This window comes from Chlamydotis macqueenii, unplaced genomic scaffold, assembly GCF_036417535.1.
Source record: "Chlamydotis macqueenii isolate bChlMac1 unplaced genomic scaffold, bChlMac1.mat HAP1_SCAFFOLD_305, whole genome shotgun sequence".
Taxonomy (NCBI): Eukaryota; Metazoa; Chordata; class Aves; order Otidiformes; family Otididae; genus Chlamydotis; species Chlamydotis macqueenii.
In genome coordinates, this window is record NW_028239170.1 from 21,782 (window position 1) to 40,704 (window position 18,923).

At 73.3% G+C, this 18,923-nt stretch overlaps 3 protein-coding genes across 3 annotated transcripts; 2 read left to right on the plus strand and 1 right to left on the minus strand.

Annotated features, from left to right (window-relative positions):
- The first annotated feature begins 5,719 nt into the window (after positions 1-5,719).
- Positions 5,720-8,329, plus strand: RCE1 (Ras converting CAAX endopeptidase 1). Its single transcript, XM_086771716.1, is given in 11 exon segments — positions 5,720-5,913; positions 6,497-6,599; positions 6,685-6,720; positions 6,722-6,773; positions 6,871-6,948; positions 7,222-7,389; positions 7,467-7,502; positions 7,505-7,537; positions 7,837-7,899; positions 8,009-8,050; positions 8,053-8,329. Coding segments are annotated over 11 exon segments (963 nt in total). The 5' UTR covers positions 5,720-5,740; the 3' UTR covers positions 8,232-8,329.
- ZBTB3 (zinc finger and BTB domain containing 3) lies at positions 8,321-10,637 on the minus strand. The gene is given in 9 exon segments (XM_086771707.1): positions 8,321-8,439; positions 8,945-9,286; positions 9,289-9,503; positions 9,505-9,701; positions 9,754-9,884; positions 9,887-10,003; positions 10,006-10,052; positions 10,054-10,236; positions 10,568-10,637. Coding segments are annotated over 8 exon segments (1,341 nt in total). The 5' UTR covers positions 10,227-10,236; positions 10,568-10,637.
- A 475-nt stretch (positions 10,638-11,112) lies between these two features.
- GANAB (glucosidase II alpha subunit) lies at positions 11,113-18,298 on the plus strand. The gene is given in 33 exon segments (XM_086771708.1): positions 11,113-11,189; positions 11,532-11,621; positions 12,393-12,501; positions 12,601-12,728; positions 12,810-12,989; positions 13,295-13,360; positions 13,703-13,808; positions 13,906-13,978; positions 14,075-14,083; positions 14,086-14,170; positions 14,256-14,355; positions 14,357-14,451; positions 14,627-14,778; positions 14,864-15,102; positions 15,184-15,249; positions 15,252-15,312; positions 15,405-15,484; positions 15,590-15,733; positions 15,825-15,921; positions 16,009-16,110; positions 16,187-16,407; positions 16,409-16,431; positions 16,511-16,575; positions 16,679-16,687; positions 16,690-16,754; positions 16,850-16,906; positions 16,908-16,925; positions 17,021-17,066; positions 17,069-17,133; positions 17,210-17,316; positions 17,407-17,417; positions 17,420-17,506; positions 17,602-18,298. Coding segments are annotated over 33 exon segments (2,943 nt in total). The 3' UTR covers positions 17,712-18,298.
- The last annotated feature ends 625 nt before the right edge of the window (positions 18,299-18,923 follow it).

Genomic DNA, 18,923 nt, shown 5'->3' on the forward strand with positions numbered 1-18,923 from the left:
GGGGGCGGGAAAATGGGGTCACGGGGGGGTGGGCGGAGCCCCAAAACACACCCCAGGGCTGGGGGTCTGGGGCTGGGCCCCAAACTGGTCCCAGTCCGTTAACAGGGCTGGATTGGTCCCCCAAACTGGTCCCAGTCCCTTGGAGGGGTTGGATTCAGCCCCGAAACTGGTCCCAGTCAGTTAGTGGGGCTGAGTTGGGTCCCCAAACTGGTCCCAGTCCCTTGGAACGGTCCCCAAATTGGTCCCAGTCCCCTGGCGGGGCCGGACTGGTCCCCCAAACCGCTGTGAGCAGGCAGCCCCCCCTCGCTGCGTTGCCCATCCCGGGGTCCGGTGTGGGGGGGGTCCCTGGCGCCCCCCCATCCCTCTCACACCTCCCCCAGCTCGGCGCCCCCCCCGCCGCCCCGGCGCCCCCCTGCGCCGCACTGCGGGGGTTCCTGCACCGGACCAGCCTGGCGCACCCCCAGGTACGGGGGGGGGGCGGGGGGGGCACAGCGGGGGGCTGGGGGGGGATTGGGGGTCCCCGCGCTCACCCCCCCCCCCCGCAGGTGGAATTTCACTTCTGCGTCAGCGTGAACGGCACCACGGCCTCGCACACCTACGGGTGAGCCCGGGACACCCCCAGCTGGGGACACCCCAGTCCTGGGGACACCCCCCAATCTGGGGACACCCCAATCTGGGGACACCCCAATCTGGGGACACCCCCAATCCTGGGGACACCCCAATCTGGGGACACCCCAATCCTGGGGACACCCCCAATCCTGGGGACACCCCCAATCTGGGGACACCCCAATCTGCGGACACCCCCAATCCTGGGGACACCCCAATCTGGGGACACCCCAATCTGCGGACACCCCCAATCTGCGGACACCCCCAATCCTGGGGACACCCCAATCTGGGGACACCCCAATCTGCGGACACCCCCAGTCCTGGGGACCCCCCAATCTGGGGACCCCCTAATCTGGGGATACCCCCCAATCTGGGGACACCCCAATCTGGGGACACCCCTGAATCTGAGGACACTCTAAATCTTGGGACACCCACGCCCTGGGGAGACCCCTGCCCCAGGGACACCCTGGGGACCCCCCCCGGTGGCTCATCCCTGCCGGGCCGGGGGCCAGGGTCGTGGGGACCCCCAACCCCCCCATCCCGGCCCTGGTCCCACAGGCGGGAGCGCGCCGGGGCGCTGGGGGGAGCGCGGCTGCGGGTCCTGAGCCGGCACTTCGCACCGTAGGGCGGGGGGCACGGGGAGGGGACGGGGGGGCTTGGGGGATGGGGACGGGGACGGGGGGGCTTGGGGGACAGGGACGGGGACGGGGGGGCTTGGGGTACGGGCATGGGGGGGCTTGGGGGACGGGGACGGGGATGGGGGGGTTTGGGGGACAGAGACGGGGACAGAGATGGGGATTTTGGGGTCAGTGGGACAGGGACGGGCCTGGGGGACCCAAGGTCGGCAGGACAGGGGTGGGGACAGGGACGGGGACAGATTTGGGAGCCCTAAGATGAGAAGGACGGGGAGGGGGCCCGGGACGGGTCCCTGGGGGTCGGCGGGACAGGGACAGGGTGGTCCAGGGTCGGCAGGACGGGGACAGGGACAGGTTTGGGGGGGCCCAGGGTCAGCGGGACAGGGACAGGGACGGGTTTGGGGGGCCCAGGGTCAGCGGGACGGGGACAGGGACGGGTTTGGGGGGGCCCAGGGTCAGCGGGACGGGGACAGGGACGGGTTTGGGGGGCCCAGGGTCAGCGGGACAGGGACGGGGACGGGTTTGGGGGGGCCCAGGGTCAGCGGGATGGGGACAGGGACGGGTTTGGGGGGCCCAGGGTCAGCGGGACGGGGACAGGGACAGGTTTGGGGGGGCCCAGGGTCAGCGGGACGGGGACAGGGACGGGTTTGGGGGGGCCCAGGGTCAGCGGGACGGGGACAGGGACGGGTTTGGGGGGCCCAGGGTCAGCGGGACGGGGACAGGGACAGGTTTGGGGGGGCCCAGGGTCAGCGGGACGGGCACGGGGACAGGGACAGGTTTGGGGGGGCCCAGGGTCAGCGGGACGGGGGTGGGGACAGGTTTGGGGGGCCCAGGGTCAGCGGGACGGGGACAGGGACGGGTTTGGGGGGCCCAGGGTCAGCGGGACGGGGACAGGGACGGGTTTGGGGGGCCCAGGGTCAGCGGGATGGGGACAGGGACGGGTTTGGGGGGGCCCAGGGTCAGCGGGACGGGGACAGGGACGGGTTTGGGGGGGCCCAGGGTCAGCGGGACGGGGACAGGGACGGGTTTGGGGGGCCCAGGGTCAGCGGGACGGGGACAGGGACGGGTTTGGGGGGCCCAGGGTCAGCGGGACGGGGACAGGGACGGGTTTGGGGGGGCCCAGGGTCAGCGGGACGGGGACAGGGACGGGTTTGGGGGGGCCCAGGGTCAGCGGGACGGGGACAGGGACGGGTTTGGGGGGCCCAGGGTCAGCGGGACGGGGACAGGGACGGGTTTGGGGGGCCCAGGGTCAGCGGGACGGGGACAGGGACGGGTTTGGGGGGCCCAGGGTCAGCGGGACGGGGACAGGGACGGGTTTGGGGGGGCCCAGGGTCAGCGGGACGGGGACAGGGACGGGTTTGGGGGGGCCCAGGGTCAGCGGGACGGGGACAGGGACGGGTTTGGGGGGCCCAGGGTCAGCGGGACGGGGACAGGGACGGGTTTGGGGGGCCCAGGGTCAGCGGGACGGGGACAGGGACAGGTTTGGGGGGGCCCAGGGTCAGCGGGACGGGCACGGGGACAGGGACAGGTTTGGGGGGGCCCAGGGTCAGCGGGACGGGGACAGGGACGGGTTTGGGGGGCCCAGGGTCAGCGGGACGGGGACAGGGACGGGTTTGGGGGGGCCCAGGGTCAGCGGGACGGGGACAGGGACGGGTTTGGGGGGCCCAGGGTCAGCGGGACGGGGGTGGTCCCTGGGGGTCAGCGGGACGGGGACCCGGTGCCCGGGTGGCCCCGCTGTCCCCGGGGTGCTGGGCGCAGCCCCCCCCCGTGTCCCCCGCAGGCCGGCAGCCCCCGCGGGAGCCCCCCGCTGCCGCAGGATCCACCCGGCCGCCGGCCCCCCCGTCCGCCTGCGCCTGCCCCCCCCCGCCGCCGCCGCGGGGCTGGGGGGCGAGCTCAGCGCCCTCCCCGCCGCCGCGCTCTGCCCCTGCCTGCGCGCCAGCCCCGGCCTGCCCGCGCGCCTCGTCGCCGCCGCCATATCCGGGGGGGCCGGGGGGGCCGGGGGGGCCAGGCCTCGCCTTCGCCTCGCCCTCCGCGGCCCGGCTGGGCTACCAACCACGCCGATGCGGCTACCGCTCTGCTGGGCCCCTTTCGGTTGGTACGCTGGGAGCGGTTTGCCTTCGCCGTGCCCCCCATGCCCCCCCAGAGGGCGAGGAAGGTTTTTGGGGGGGTCCCACGGGGCCAGGCCGTTCTCCTTGGCCTCGCCCGCTCCAGCGCAGCTGGGCTACCAACCGTGCCAATGTGGCTAACAATTCTTCCGAGCCGCTTTCGGTCGGTGAGCCAGGAGCAGTTTGGCTTCGCTGCGGCCCCCACGTCTTACGGGAGGGCGAGGAAGGTTTTTGGGGGGGTCCCGTCGGGCCAGGCCGTTCTCCTTGACCTTGCCCACTTGTTCCTCTACGACCCGGCTGGGCTACCGACCGCGCCGAGGTGGCTGCGACTCTTCCGAGACCCCTCCTGGCTGGCGGACTGGGAGCAATTCGGCTTCACCGTGGCCCCCGGCGCCCCCCCGGAGGGCGAGGAAGGTTTGGGGGGGCGGAGGGGGGGCGTCCCGGCGGCAGGAGGGCCCCCCAGGCCGCCCAAGCGCCCCGCTTTTGTCCCCGCAGGGCCAGTGGCCCCCGACGTCGCCTACGCAGTGCGGCAGGGAGGGGGCGCGCCCGGCGGGGACCCCCACCCCCAGACCCTGCTGCTCTTCCTCTTCCTCCGCCACGAGGATCCCTTCTGGGCCTACGACGCCGGTGAGCGGGGGGGCCCCTGCTCTGGGGGCGTCCCCGAGTTCTGGGGGTGCCCCCCCGATGGGGGGGTGACGTTCCCCCTCCCCCAGACGCCCGCCGGCTGCTGCTGGCCCACCTGGACGGGACGCTGCTGGGCAGCCGCCCCGCGCTGGCCCGCGGCCTCCGCGCCCTGGTCCACCCCGTCCTGGAGGAGCTGCGCCGGCGCCAGGAGGTGCGGGTGCGGGCGGGGGGGGCGCGGGGGCCCCGCCGGCGCCCCCCCTGACCCCCCCCAAAACCCCTTCGCAAGGACCAGGAGCGAGTGGCGCGGTCCCTGCCCGTGGCAGCGGCCGCCGTGACGGCCGTGGTGGCCGCCAGCGCCAACGCCCGCTTCCGCCGGGCCTGCCTGCGCGCCGTGCAGGTGGGGAGGGGGACGCAGACCCTGGAAATGGGGCGGGGGACGCCTGAAAAGTGGCCTCTCGCCCCCCCACACCCCCCCAACCCCTTTGTCCCCGCAGGTGGAGGACACCCCCGCGCTGGCGGCGGCCGCCCGGCGCCGTTTGGCCGAAGCCGCCCGCGAGCGGTCGCTGTCCTGCGCCTCCTGCGAGCCCCCCGGCGCCGCGCGGGGTGAGGGAGGGGATGGGGCGGGGGGTGGCACCCGCACCCCCCCTCAGCCCCCCCTCACCCTCCCGTGTGTGTCCCCCCTCCAGGGTCCCGTGCGCGGAGGGGACGGCGCGAGGAGGAGGAGGAGGAGGTGCGTGGCGGGTCCCCGGGGCTCCCCGGGGTGACCCCCCCCGTTAACCCCCCGTTCCCCCCCCGCAGGCCCGGCGGGGGGAGGTGGCCGGCCTGGCCGAGTGGACAGCCTGAGGGACGGCGACAGAGCCAGCCCAGTCTGCCCAGTTCGCCCAGTTCAGTTGGTCCTGGAAGCCTCCAGGACTGGCACCTCCAACCCAGTTCTCCCAGTCGGTCCCAGTTCTCTTAGATGGTCCCAGTTTTCCCAGCTCCCCCTGTCAGTCCTGGTTCCTCCATGTGGTCCCAGTTCTCCCAGTTCGTTCTCCCAGTTGGTCCCAACTGTTCCCAGTTACCCCAGTCAGTCCCAGTTCCTCCACATGGTCCCGGTTCTCCCAGTCCATCCCAGTTCTCCCAGTCCTGATTCCCCTAGTGCTCTTGGTTCTCCCAGTTGGTCCCAGTTCCCCGAGTCTGTCCCGTTTCCCGTAGCTGGTTCCAGTTCTCCCAGTCAATCTCAGTTCTCCTTGATGGTCCCAGTTCTCCAAGTTGTTCCCAGTTCCCCCCATCGGTCCCAGTTCCCCTTGGTGGTATTGGTTGTCCCAGTTCTCCTTGATGGTCCCAGTTCTCCGAGTCAGTTCCCAGTCCTCCATGTGGTCCTGGTTCCTCCAGTCGGTCCCAGTTTTCCTGGATGCTCCCAGTTCTCCCAGTCGTTCTCATTTCCCCCGTTGATCTCGGTTCTCCCAGTCACTCCCAGTTCCCCCGCATTGTTCCAGTTCCCCCGTGGTCTCGGTTCTCCCAGTCACTCCCAGTTCCCCCGCATTGTTCCCAGTTCCCCCGTTGGTCTCGGTTCTCCCAGTCAATCCCAGCTCCCCCCAGCCGATCCCGTTCCCCCATCCCAGTCCCACGCCGCCGCTCCAACCGGCTTCGCAGCTCCTCGCCCCCGCCCCCTGCTTCAGACCCCGCCCCGTGGCACCAGGCCACGCCCCTTCCCCGCCCCGCGGCGCAGGCCCCGCCCCTCGCCCCGCCCCCGGCGCAGGCCCCGCCCCTCGCCCCGCCCCCGGCGCCATGGCCGTGTCGGAGGCCGCGGGCCGCGGCGGGGCGGCCCCGGGAGCGGCGCCGGGCGGGGGCCCGGTCCCCGGCGGCGGCCCCGGGCCGTGCTGCGCCGCGGTGCTGGGCTGCCTCGGCCTGGCCTGCTGCTACGTGGGCAGCCTCTACGTGTGGGGCAGCCCCCTGCCGCGGTACGGGCCGGGGGGCGGGGGGCGGGCCGCGCCGGGCCGGGGGTACCGGGGCTCTGGAGGGTACCTGCGGCGGGTGGGGGGGGTCTGGAGGGGGGTCTGGGGGGGCTACAGGGTATGGGGGAGGTTGAGGGGGTCTATAGGGGGGCTGAGGGGGGTCTGGGGGGCTACAGGGTCTGGAGGGGGCTGAGGAGGGCTGGGGGGAACTGGAGGGTCTGGGGGGGTCTCTAGGGTACCTGGGGGAGTTTTTGGGGGGCTGTAGGGTACGTGGGGGAGATCTGGGACGTGTATAGGGTACTTGGGGGGGTCCATAGCGTACCGGGGGGTCTGCAGGGTACCTGGGGGGGGGCCTGTAGGGTATCTGTGGAGGAAGGGCTATAGGATACCTGGGGGGGCTATAGGGTACCCGGGGGTCTGGGGGCCCTGGCGGGGTTTGTAGCCTACCTGGGGGGTGTGGGGTGCATTGGGGGTACTTGTGGGGGGGGCGGGGTCAGGGTGTCAGGGTCCATGGAGCACTGGGGGGTTGGGAGGCCCCTGTGGGTGGGGGGCACCCCCCCATCCGTGCTGACCCCCCCCCGGGCCGTAGGGACCACCCCTCCGTCATCAAGCGCCGCTTCACCAGCGTCCTGGTGGTCTCCGGGCTCTCCCCCGCCTTTGTCTGGCTCTGGAGGGAGCTGACGGGCATCAGGGTGAGGCTGGGGGGACCCCGGTTTGGGGGGGGGGGGCTGAAGTGGGGGTGGGCACCCCTGACCCCCCTGTTTCTCCTCCCCGCAGCCGGACACCCCGCTGCCGGCGCTGCTGGGGCTGCGGCTTGGAGGGGCTGCTGCCGGCCACGCTGCTGCCGCTGCTGCTCACCATGGTGGGTGTGGGGCTGGGGGACCCCCGCACCCCCCCCGACCCCCCCGATCCCCCCTGAGACCCCTGACCCCCCCGACCCCCCTGAGCCCCCATCTCCCACAGATCCTCTTCTGGGGCCTCTCATCCAGCTTTCCATGGATTGTCCCTGGCGCTGGCTCGACGGCGTCCGCGTGGCTTTCGGTAAGGGGGGGGACACGAATGGGGGGGACACGAGCTGGGGGTGGTGGGTAGGGGGTCCCGAGGAGGGGGAGGGGCTTGGGGGGGCAGCGGCAGGTTTTGGGGGGCGGGGAAGGGGCCTGCGCTGGGTTTTGGGGGGACCCGCGTGGGGCGATGGTGCGCGGTGAGTTCGGTGGGGGGTTGTTTTTGGAAGGGGGGGGGTTCCGTCGGGTCGGGGGACGGCGGGTTTCGGGGGGGTGGGTTTTGGGCGCACCCCCCGCCTTGCCTGTCCCGCAGACCCCCGGTTGTGGGCGCTGTGCCTGGGCGACGTGCGCTGGCTGCGGAACCAGGTGGTGGCCCCGCTGACGGAGGAGCTGGTGTTCCGCGCCTGCATGCTGCCCATGCTGCTGCCCTGCGCCGGCCCCGGCCCCGCCGTCCTCGCCTGCCCCCTCTTTTTCGGCGTGGGTGAGTGGGGGACCCCCGCCCCGCCGCAGGGACCCCCCTGGACCCCCTCCCCCAAACACCCCTTTCTCACCCCCCAGCCCATTTTCACCACGTGATCGAGCAGCTGCGGTTCCGGCAGGCTCTGTCGGCAGCATCTTCATGTCGGCGGGTACGGCGCGGGGGGGCTGGGTGGCACCGGGGGGAGACGGAGCGTTTGGGTGCTTGGAGGGGTTCGGGGTGCCCGAGCGGGGATTTGGGGTACCCAGGGTGGGTGCTGCAGGGTGCTCAGGGGGGACTTCCGGTGCCCGGGGGGGGGGATTTGAGGTGCTCAGGGCAATTTGGGGTGTCTGGATTGGGATTTGGGGTGCCTGGGGGGGATTTGGGGTGCCTGGGGCGAGATTCGGGGTCCCAAGGGGGGGATTTGAGCTGCCCAGCCCCCCCTAACCCCCGCTGTTCCCCCCCCCGCAGCTTTCCAGTTCTCCTACACAGCCGTTTTCGGCGCCTACACGGCCTTCATCTTCCTCAGGACAGGTGGGCGGGGCCGGGGGGCGCGGGGCGGGGCCGGGGGGCGCGGGGCGAGGTTGGGGGGCGCGGGGCGGCGCCGGGGGTGCTGAGCTGTCCCCCCCCGTCCCGCCCGCAGGCCACCTGGCCGGCCCGGTGCTGTGCCACTCCTTCTGCAACGCCATGGGTTCCCGGCGCTGGGGGCCGCGCTGGAGCACCCCCGCCGCCGCGCCCTGCTCCCCTGTTACCTCCTGGGGGTGCTGCTCTTCCTGCTGCTCCTGCGCCCCCTCACCGAACCCGCCTTCTTCGGGGGGCCCCCCCCCGCCTGCGCCCCCCCGGGGGCCCCCCCTGCCTGCTCCTGACCCGGGCGCGGGGCGCCCGCCCCGGCCCCCCCCCCCCCCGGTTTTGTAGGTGCCGTCGCACAGAGCTCTATTTTTGTGATTAAAGTGATTTAAGGGTCCGTGTGCAGCGCTGGGAGCACTGGGATGGACTGGGAGCGAGTCAGGGGGGACTGGGGTGGGACTGGCAGTAGGTGGGACGGCACTGGGATGGACTGGCCGTGGGACAGGACTGCCAATGAGTGGAGAGACTGGGAGGGAGTGGGACAAGCTGGGAGGGCACTGGATGGGACTGGGGTGGAGTGGGAGAGAGTGGAACAGAGTGGACGGGACTGGGACAGAGTGCGGTGACCCCGGAGGGACTGGGGGGGAGTGGAACTGGACTGGGAGCAGCGTGGGATGCGGGGTGGCAGAACGGGGGTTCGCCGGCGCTGGGTCGAACGGGAGGTGCGCTGGAGCGCGCTGGGCTGGGACTGGGCTGAACTGGGAGGGGACTGGGGCGCCCGAGCTCCTCCCGTCCGCCAGGGGGCGCCGGCAGCATGGCGGAGCCAGCGCGCGCATGCGCCGCTCCAGGCCCGGCGCGCTGCCGTCGCCTATTGGATGGCGCCTCAACCAATGGAGGGCGGGGCGCCGCCGCGTGGGCGTGACCCCAGCCACCCCCCCCCCCCCGCCGCCCCCGGGACCAATCGCTTTCCTCGTTGCCGGCAGCGCTTTATTGCCCCACGTGACTGCCGTACACCCGCCACGCCCCCACGCAGAGGCCGCGCCCCCGCCCGCGAGTCCCCCGGGTCCCTGTGCCCGCCGGGTCCCGTCCGCTCCGCGGTTCAGGTCGGGTTCTCGCGGTCGTGGTCGGGCGTGGGCCGCGCCGCGCGCGGGGATCCCGTGGCTGTGGGCCTTCCGGATGTGGCGGTAGAGGTCCCCGGACTGCGTGTAGCTGCGCAGGCAGTGGCGGCACTCGTAGGGCCGCTCCCGCGTGTGCACGGTGGCGTGGCGGCGCAGGGTGTAGGAGCACGAGAAGGTTTTCCCGCAGGTGGGGCAGGTGGGCGCCTCCTCGGCGAAAAGCCCGAAGCCCCCGCGCCCTCCAGCGGCGGCAGGAACAGTGGCTCCCGCAGCACCGGCAGCCCGAAGGGCGGCGGCTCCCCTGACGCCTCCCCAAAAGCCGGCGGCCGAGGGGCGCGGGACGGCGCGGGGAAAAGGCCGGCGGGGCGCCGGGCGCCGCCTTCGGGTTCCTCGTCGGAGATAACAATGGCTTCCACCTTGACGGCGGCGGGGAGCAGCCCAGCGGGGGGCGGCGGGCGCCCAGAGCCCCCCTGGAGCGGGCAGCTCCCCGCCGGGGAAGGCGGCGGCACGGGGGGCGGCTTCTGTCGAGCTGCTGGGGCTGGGGAGGGGAAGCTCGGCGGCGGCGCGGGCCCAGTCGCTCTCCACGCCGGGCTGCGTGGTGTCGGCCACGTCCACGCGAGACGCGGCGGCTCCGCGGGGGAGAGCGCCCTGCTCCTCGCCGCTGCCCCCGGTTTGGGAAGCCGGGATGGGGAGAGCCAGGCCGGGCACCCCGGGGCCTAGGCTGCTGGGGAGCGGCCGGCGGCAGCGGGGGGCTGCCGAGGGCGTCCTCCTCCTCCTCCTCCTCCTCCTCCTGTTTGGTGCTGTCGGCTTCGGCTGGGACGCGCGCTTGCAGTTTTTCTTGCAGAGCTTGACGACGTCGTTCATGTGCAGGTAGCTGGCGGCCGCCAGCACGTCCTCCAGCGGCGTGGCGGCCAGCGCCAGCCGCCCCTCGTACATGAACTCCAGCAGCAGCCCGAGGCAGGTGGCGTGACGATTTCGCTGTTCAGGCAGACCAAGTCACCTTTATCCCAAGCGCTCGGCGTAACACATGTGGAAGAAGGCGCTGCAGGCGGCCAGCACGGCGCGGTGAGCCGGGAACGGGGCGCTGCCCACCAGCACCGTGCAGTCGCAGAGGAAACCCTGGGCCCGCTGCTCCCGGAGCCCCCGCAGCAGCTGCCGGCTGTGCTCTGGGAATTCCATGGTCTCCGGCCTGCGGGGGGGACGGGGTGGGGGTCAGCCGGGCCGCGGGGAACCGGCTGGGCAGGGCTGGTGCAGCGGGGCCCGCTCAGCCCCGCTCAGGCGCAGTCAGGGCCCCAGTTGGGCCCGCTGAGGCCCAGTCCGGCCCAGTGGGGCCTGGACAGCCCCGTTTGGACCCATTCAGGCCCGGTTAGGGCCCCAGTCAGCCCCAGCGGGGCCCGGCACGGCCCCGTTCAGCGCCGGCCGAGCCCATTCCGCACCGTCCAGCCCCGGTGGGACCGGTCCCGGTCCCGGTCCCGGTCCCGGTCCGACGCCCCCCCCCCCCCCCTCCCCTCCCTACTCACCACAAAGCAGCGGCCTGGCGACGCCCCGCCCCTCCACGCTGATAGGCAGCCCGGCCGGCGGGCAGCGCCAACTTCCATTGGCCGCAACGCCTTGCCGCTCAACGGGGGCCGACCCGACAGGAATCAGTGGCGCCAGGTGATTGGTCGGTGTCGCCTGCCACTCATGCGAGCAAGTTGGTGATTGGCGCCTGCGGCGGTGAAGAGGCGGACCGCGGTTGCCACGGCCGTGGTTGCCATGGCCGCGGGGGCGGGGCGTTGCCGGGGAAGCCCCCAGCGGGTGGCTGGGGGGTGTTCTGTGTGGGCGCTCGGATGTGTCACTCAGCTTTTCCGCGCTTTCATTGGTCTGCCTTTCCCCAACTGCACGGTGTGTCCCCGCCTCTTCCCTAAGTCGCACTCTGATTGGTGAGAGTTTCCATCCATCACCTCTGGCGTGCAAATGACGGGTAGGAGAGGGGCGGGCCCTGCGGTCTCCCCGGCAACCAGGTGAGCCGGGCCGGGAGCGAATGGGAAAAGGCGTGTCCGGGGGGCGTGGCTCCTCACAGCCAATGGGGCGCGGCAGCGTGAGGCTGAGGGGCGGGGTGAAGGGTCAGGCCCGATCCAAGATGGCGGCGGCGCCGGGGAGGTGAGCGTGGGGCTCGGCGGGACCCTGCGGCCTGGACCCGCCCCCCCCCCAAATCCGGGCCAAACCCCCCCTCCCCGGCGGGGCCCCGCACCCCCTCACCCTCCCCTGGGCCCCCCTCAACCGGTCCCCCGCCTCCCGGACCCCCCAGCCGCAGGCTGCCGCCGGGTCCCCCCCACCCCCAGGGCCCGAGCTGCGGCCCAGGCCCCCCCACCCCCCCGCGCCCCCCCGCGCCCCCCCCCTCCGGTTGCACCCGGTGCCCCCCGCCCTTCCCGGCCGTGGCGGAGGCGGAGCCGCGGCCCTGCCTTCGCCCCGACCCACCCCCGGTTCCCCGCCCCCCCACAGGCGGCTGCTGTGGGCGGCCATTTGCCTCGGGGCCGCCCTGGCCGTGGACCGGAGCAACTTCAAAACGTGCGAGCAGAGCGGCTTCTGCCGGTGGGTGCGGGGGGGAACCGGTACCGGGTGGGGAGGGGGTGGGGGAACCGGTACCGGGGCGGGGATGAGGGGGGGGAACCGGTACCGGGGTGGGGAGGGGGTGGGGGAACCGGTACCGGGGCGGGGATGAGGGGGGGGGAACCGGTACGGGGTTGGGGATGGGGGGGGGGGGGACCGGTACCGGGGTTGGGGATGGGGGGGGGGGGGGGGGACCGGTACCGGGGTTGGGGATGGGGGGGGGGGGGGGGACCGGTACCGGGTTGGGGATGGGGGGGGGGGACCGGTACCGGGGTTGGGGATGGGGGGGGGGGGGGACCGGTACCGGGGTTGGGATGGGGGGGGGGGGGGACCGGTACCGGGGCGGGGATGACGGGGGGGGAACCGGTACCGGGGGTGGGGATGGGGGGGGGGGGGGACCGGTACCGGGGCGGGGATGAGGGGGGGGGACCGGTACCGGGGCGGGGATGACGGGGGGGGAACCGGTACCGGGGTGGGGATGGGGGGGGCAGAACGGGTACCGGGGTGAGGATGGGGGGGGCAGAACGGGTACCGGGGTGAGGATGGGGGGGGCAGAACGGGTACCCGGGGTGAGGATGGGGGGGCAGAACGGGTACCGGGGTGGGGGAACCGGTACCGGGGGCAGGGAGGGGGTGGGGAAACCAGTACCGGGCTGGGGAGAGAGGAGACGAATCCGTACCAGGGTGGGGCGGGGGGTGGGGTCCAGCCTGGGGGCCGGGGGCAGCGCTCAGGCTCCCCCCGCCGTCGCTGCAGGCGCCAGCGCAGATTCCAGCCCGGGAACTCGCCGTACCGAGCCGTCCTGGAGTCGCTGCAGCTCGGGCCCGACGCCGCCCGGCTGCAGCTCGTCAACGAAGCCACCAAGGTCGGCGCGGGGCCGGCGGGGGTAGGGACGAGGACGCCGCCGTGGCGGCGAGCGGCATCGTCCCGCCGCCGCCGCCCGCGTCTCCCCACTCACCTGCAGGTCCCGCTGCTGCTGGAGCTGTGGGGGCTGCGGGGCAACGCCACGCGCATCCGCATCAAGGAGCTGCACCCGCCGCGGCCGCGCTTCGAGGTGCCGGATGTGCTGGTGGCCGAGCCGCCGGTGGAGCGGTGAGCGCGGGGCGGGGCCGGGGGGCGGCGGGGGGCACCACGCGGCCGCTGTCGGCACCCACCCCGGTTTCTCCCGGGCAGGCTGGCAGTGACGGCGCGGGACGAGGGGAGCCTGGAGCTGGCGCTGGGCCCGGCGGGACACCGGTTGCTGGTGACGGAGAAGCCGTTCCGCATGGATCTGCTGCAGGGCCGGGAGCTGCTCTGCAGCGTCAACGCTCGCGGCCTCCTCTTCTTCGAGCACCTGCGGCGCCGGCGGGACTCGTGAGTACGGCCGGGCGCGATCGGCTTCCCCCCCTCCTCGCGCCCCAGGACGCCCAAAAAAAAACCACACGCCCCCCCCACGGACTTGGGACACAAAAAAAACACCCAAAAAACACCCAAAAAAACCCCACCCCGTCCCGGGGACTTGGGACACCCAAGGGGAAAGGGGGAGGGGAGGACGGCAGCACTGCCCGAAAAGCGGGGCGGGCGGGGCCGCGGGGGGGCGGGGGGGGCCGGCGGCTCCCGGCGCTGACTCTCGGCTGTGTTTCTGTTTCTGGCTGCGCTTGCCCCCCGCCGCGCCCCAGTTTCTCGGATAAAGTTAGTAGCTCGGTCGGTAGCTTGTGGGATGGGATCAAGAGCCTTTTCCGTAGGTAAATCCGCGGCTTCTGCTGCTGTCTCTGCCCCCCCCCCCGCCCCCCGAAACCCACCCCGTGCCCCCCCGCGGGAGCCCCGGCCGGGGACGCCGGCCCCCCCCACGGCGGGAGGGAGGGGGAAGGGGGCAGGAGCCGTCCTGTCCCAAAAGCGAGGAGCCGCGCCCCGCCCCGCGCGAGCTGGAGCTGGAGCTGGAGGTGGGGGGGGGGCGGGGCAGCTGGAGCATTCCCCTCATTTTGGGGGGGGCGCCGGGGGCGTCCCATCCCCAGCGGGAGTCTGCTGCGCGGGTGACTCCGGAGCGGCGACTGGGACGTCCCGTAACCGCCCCCGCCCCCCCCCAGGGACCCCCCCGGCGAGCCTGCAGCGGAGGAGGGGGCGGCGGCCGAGGGGCAGGAGGGAGCCGCCGCCGCGACGGGGGACGCCGCTGAGCGGGGGCGAGGAGGTACCGCGGGGCGGGGCGGCTGAGGAGCACCCCCTTTGTGGTTGTTTTTTTCGGCGGGGGAGCCCCTGCGCCCACCCGGCGCTAACGGCCGCTGGCCCGCAGCCCGCCGAGCCCGCTGACGAGCCGGGGTCCTGGGAGGAGACGTTCAAAACGCACACGGACAGCAAACCCAACGGTGAGGCCCGCGCTGCGGGTTCGGGGCGGGGGCCGGCGCGGGGCGGGGGCTCCGGTTTCACCCCCCCGCACTCCCCCGCTCCCCGTCCCGCCGCAGGACCCACGTCGGTGGGCTGGACTTCTCCCTGCCCGGCTTGGAGCACGTGTACGGCATCCCCGAGCACGCCGAGAGCCTGCGCCTGCGCACCACCGAGTGAGCGCGCGTGGGTGGGCGCGGGGGGGGGCGGCGGCGGCGGCGGGGGGGCCGCTGACCCGCCCCGGCCTGTCCCGTCCCGCAGGGGGGGGGACCCCTACCGCCTGTACAACCTGGACGTGTTCCAGTACGAGCTGTACACCCCCATGGCGCTGTACGGCTCCGTTCCGCTGCTGCTGGCGCACGCGCGCGCGCCGCACGCTCGGCCTCTTCTGGCTCAACGCCGCCGAGACCTGGGTGGACATCAGCTCCAACACGGCCGGCAAGGTGCGGGGGGGCCGGTTTTTGGGGGGTTTTGGGGTTTTTTTGGGGGGTTTTGTGCAGTTTTTTTGGGGGATTTTGTTTTTTCAGGTTTTTTTGGGGGGGTTGTTTTTGGTTTTTGTTTGTTTGGGGTTTTGTTTGGTTTTTTTTTGGGGGGTTCCAGCGAGGTTTTGACGCCCCCCTCCGCGCCGGCAGAACGCTTTTCGGGAAGCTGCTGGACTACATGCAGGGCGGGGGCGAGACGCCGCAGACCGACGTGCGCTGGATGTCGGAGAGTGGCATCATCGACGTTTTCCTGCTGCTGGGCCCCACGCCCGCCGCCGTGGCGGGGCAGTACACCGCCCTCACGGTACGGGCCGGGCCAGGGGGGGTTCCCGCGGGGTTCGGGGAGGTGCCGCGGGCCCCCGCTGCCAGCCCCCCCCCCGCCCTCCGCAGGCACGCAGGCGCTGCCCCCGCTCTTCGCGCTGGGCTACCACCAGAGCCGCTGGAACTACAACGACGAGGCCGACGTGGCGGCGGTGGAGCGCGGCTTCGAGGAGCACGCCGTGCCCTGCGACGTGCTCTGGCTGGACATCGAGCACGCCGACGGCAAGCGCTACTTCACCTGGGACCCCAGCAAGTTCCCCGGCCCCCGCGCCATGCTGGAGCGCCTGGCCGCCAGGAAACGCAAGGTCTGGGGTGGGGGGGCGCGGGACCCCCGCCCAGGGGCTGCGGGACCCCCCCCGGGGTGCTGATCTGCGCCCCCCCCGCAGATGGTCAGCATCGTGGACCCCCACATCAAGGTGGACGTCGGCTACCGCGTGCACAACGAGCTGCGCCGCCGCGCGGCTTCTACGTCAAGACGAAGGACGGCGGCGACTACGAGGGCTGGTGCTGGCCGGGTGAGGGGGCCGAGACTAGGGGGGGGGTCCTGAGGTGACGGGGGGGTCCCGAGGTGACGGGGGGCCCACGCTGACCCCTGCGCCGCCCGCAGGCTCGGCCGCGTACCCCGACTTCACCAACCCCGCCATGCGCGCGTGGTGGGCCTCCATGTTCGCGTACGACCAGTACGAGGTGAGATTCCCCCGCCGCCGCCGCCCCCCCCCGCGGCCGCGTGCGCCGCCCCCCCCCACACCCCCACCTCGCCATTTGCCCCCCCACCCCGTGCCCCCCGCCCAGGGCTCGACGGAGAACCTGTTCACCTGGAACGACATGAACGAGCCGTCGGTGTTCAGCGGCCCCGAGGTGACGATGCACAAGGACGCGGTGCACCACGGCGGCTGGGAGCACCGCGACCTGCACAACCTCTACGGCCTCTATGTGGTGAGCGCGGCGCCCCGCCCCCCACAAACGCCCCCCGCCTTGCCGCGTCATTTTTACGATATTTTGGGGGTTTTTTGGGTTTTTTTCGCAGCAAATGGCGACGGCCGAGGGGCAGATCCAGCGCTCGGGCGGGCAGCGCCGCCCCTTCGTGCTCAGCCGCGCGTTTTTCGCCGGCTCGCAGCGCTACGGTGAGGCTGGGGGGCCCCCCCCTTCATATTTACGCCCCCCCCCCCCAACTATTTACCACCCCCCTCACGGCTGTGGGCGCCCCGCAGGCGCGGTGTGGACGGGCGACAACGCTGCCGAGTGGGAGCACCTCCGGATTTCCATCCCCATGTGCCTGAGCTTCGGGCTGGCGGCGCTCTCCTTCTGCGGCGGTGAGCGGGGTGGGACACGCGGGGCCGGGGGGGCGCCGCGCCGCACGCTGAGCCCCGCCCCGCCCCCGCCTCGCAGCGGACGTGGGGGGCTTTTTTAAGAACCCCGAGGCGGAGCTGCTGGTGCGCTGGTACCAGGCGGGCGCGTTCCAGCCCTTCTTCCGCGCGCACGCGCACCTGGACACGGCGCGGCGCGAGCCCTGGCTCTTCGGCGAGGAGACGGCCGCGCTCATCCGCGCCGCCGTGCGCCAGCGCTACGCGCTGCTGCCCTTCTGGTACACCGCCTTCTACCGCAGCCACCCGCCGCGGGCTGCCCGTCATGAGGTGAGCGGGCGCGGGGGGCGCGCGCGTGTGCGTCGTCCCCCCCCCCCCAAAATAAACGCCGACCCTCCCGCGCCGCCAGGCAGCTGTGGATGGAGTACCCCGAGGACACCGCCACCTTCGCCATGGATGACCAGTACCTGATCGGTGAGGGGGTGGCTGTCCCCGGCCCCGCGGGGGGTCCCCTGTCCCCCCCGGGACCCCCCGCCGCTGACCCGGGCCCCCCCCGGCCCCGCCGCCATTTTCGCAGACAGGGCGCTGCTGTGCACCCCGTGACGGAGCAGGGCGCGCGCGGCGTGCAGGTTTACCTGCCTGGCAAGGGCGAGGTGAGCTGGGTGGGGGGCTGCAGGCTCTGAGTGGGAGGGGCGTGGGGGCCCGTTTCACCCCCCGCCCCCCGAAACCACCTGTCTGCTACCCTCAGGTCTGGTATGACATCACCTCCCACCAAAAGCACCACGCGCCCCAGACGCTCTACGTTGCCCGTGACCATGAGCAGCGTGGGTGACGGGGAGGGGGCTGAGGGGCTTTGGGAGGGGTGGGGGGGCCGGGGGAGGGCTGGGGGGGCCGGGCCCACCCCCCCTCTCCCCCGCAGGTGCCAGTGTTCCAGCGCGGGGGGACAGTGGTGCCGCGGCAGGAGCGGCGCGGCGCTCCACCGAGTGCATGCGGGGGGATCCCTACACCCTCTACGTGGCCCTCAGCCCCCAGGTGAGTGCAGACCCCCCCCTCCAAAATCCCCCTTACGCCCCCCAACACCCCCCTTACCCCCCCCGTGCCCCCCCAGGGTACAGCGGAGGGCGATCTCTTCCTGGACGACGGGGAGAGCTTTAGAGACAAAATCGCGTTACTGCACCGGCAGTTCACCTTCGCCGGCAACACTCTGACGGCCAGGTGACCCCCCCCCGAGTCCCCTAGGCCCCCTGAGGCCCCCCAGGGATCCCCTGGACCCCCCCTGGACCCCCCCTTTCTCCTTCCCCGCAGCTCCGCGGACCCCCGGGCTCCTTTGACACCCCGGCCTGGCTGGAGCGCGTGGTGATTCTGGGTGCGGGGAAACCGGCCGGCATCCTTCTCCGTCCCGCGGGTGAGTAGGGGGCTCGGTGGGGGGGTCCTGGGGGTGGGTACACCCCCCAAACCCCCCCACCCTCACCCCCTGTCCTTCCCCCCGCCCCCCTCCAGACGGCCTCGAAACCCGCCTCGACTTCCAGTACGAGGCCGAGACCTCCGTCCTCACCGTGCGCAAGCCGGGGGTCCCCATCGGCACTGACTGGGCCATCGTCCTGCGATAATGCAGAGGGGGGGCTGCTGCTGGGGGCGGCGGGGGGGGGCTCCTCCCCCACACCCCCCCCGGGACCCCCCACAGCCCCCCGGGACCACCCCCAATCCTGGGGGCAGGGGGTTCCCCCTGCCCCCTGCTCCCTTGGCTGCTGTAGCAGGAGTTTGTCCCCGGTTGGTTTTGGGGGGGCTGCAAGGTGGGGGGAGGGGTCACATGCTGCCTCTGACCCCCGCCCCCTCCCTTTGCCCCCCAAGTGTGGGGCTGGGGGGGCTGGGGACCAAGGCTCTGCGTGCCCCTCCTTTTGCCCCACCCCTCCCTGTCCCCCTCTCCATCCCCCTCCCCTTCCTTCCCGCTCCTTCCTGCCCCTCCCCCCCTTCACACGCCCCTCCCCCCGTTTTCTCCCCCCTCCCCCAGCCAGCGGGGGTCAGCTGGGGTTTGGGGGAGCCCCTCCCCTCATCCCTCCCCTCATCCCCCAAGCGGGGCCTCTGGGGCGGGGGGGCGGGGGGGGGCAGAGCCAAGCCCCCTCTCTGCCTCCCGCGGCCGGGCGGGGCCGGGCGGCCCAGGCGGAGTTTTGATAAAAGACAAATAAAACCAAGGAAAGAAAAAGTGAGATTTTGGGGTTCCCGGGGCGGGGCAGGCCGGAACCTTCCGCGCGGGGGGTCACCGCGGGCCGGAGCTCGCGGCGGTCGGACCGCGGCCGGAAGTGGCGGCCGGAGCGCGGTCGGCGCGGACCGGAAGTGGCGGCCGGGCCCGGCCCCGCGGAAGCTTCGCGGCCCGGAACCGGCCCCGGTCCCGCGCGGTGAGTCCGGCTGCCGTCGCCTGGCAACGGCGCCACGTCTGCGCTCGGGGGCGGGGGGGGCGCTGGGGGGGGAGATACGGGACGCGAACCGGGGGCGTACTGGGATGTACTGAGGGTGTTGGGGGGGCGGAAACGGCCCCGGGCAGAGCGTGCTGGGGGCTCCAGGGTGGGGACACCCCCCCCCGCCGCCGGGACCCCCCGCCGCCTCCAGGACCCCCCAGAGCCCTGAGACCCCCTGGACCCCCACAGGACCCCCTGAAACCCCCCCAGAGCCCTGAGACCCCCTGGAGCACCTGGGACCCCCCCCGAGCCCTGAGACCCCCTGAACCCCCCCGAAGGCCCCCCAGAGCACCTGGGACCCCCCCCCCCCGAGCCTCGAGACCCCCCCAGGACCCCTGGACCCCCCCCGGGACCCCCCAGACCCCC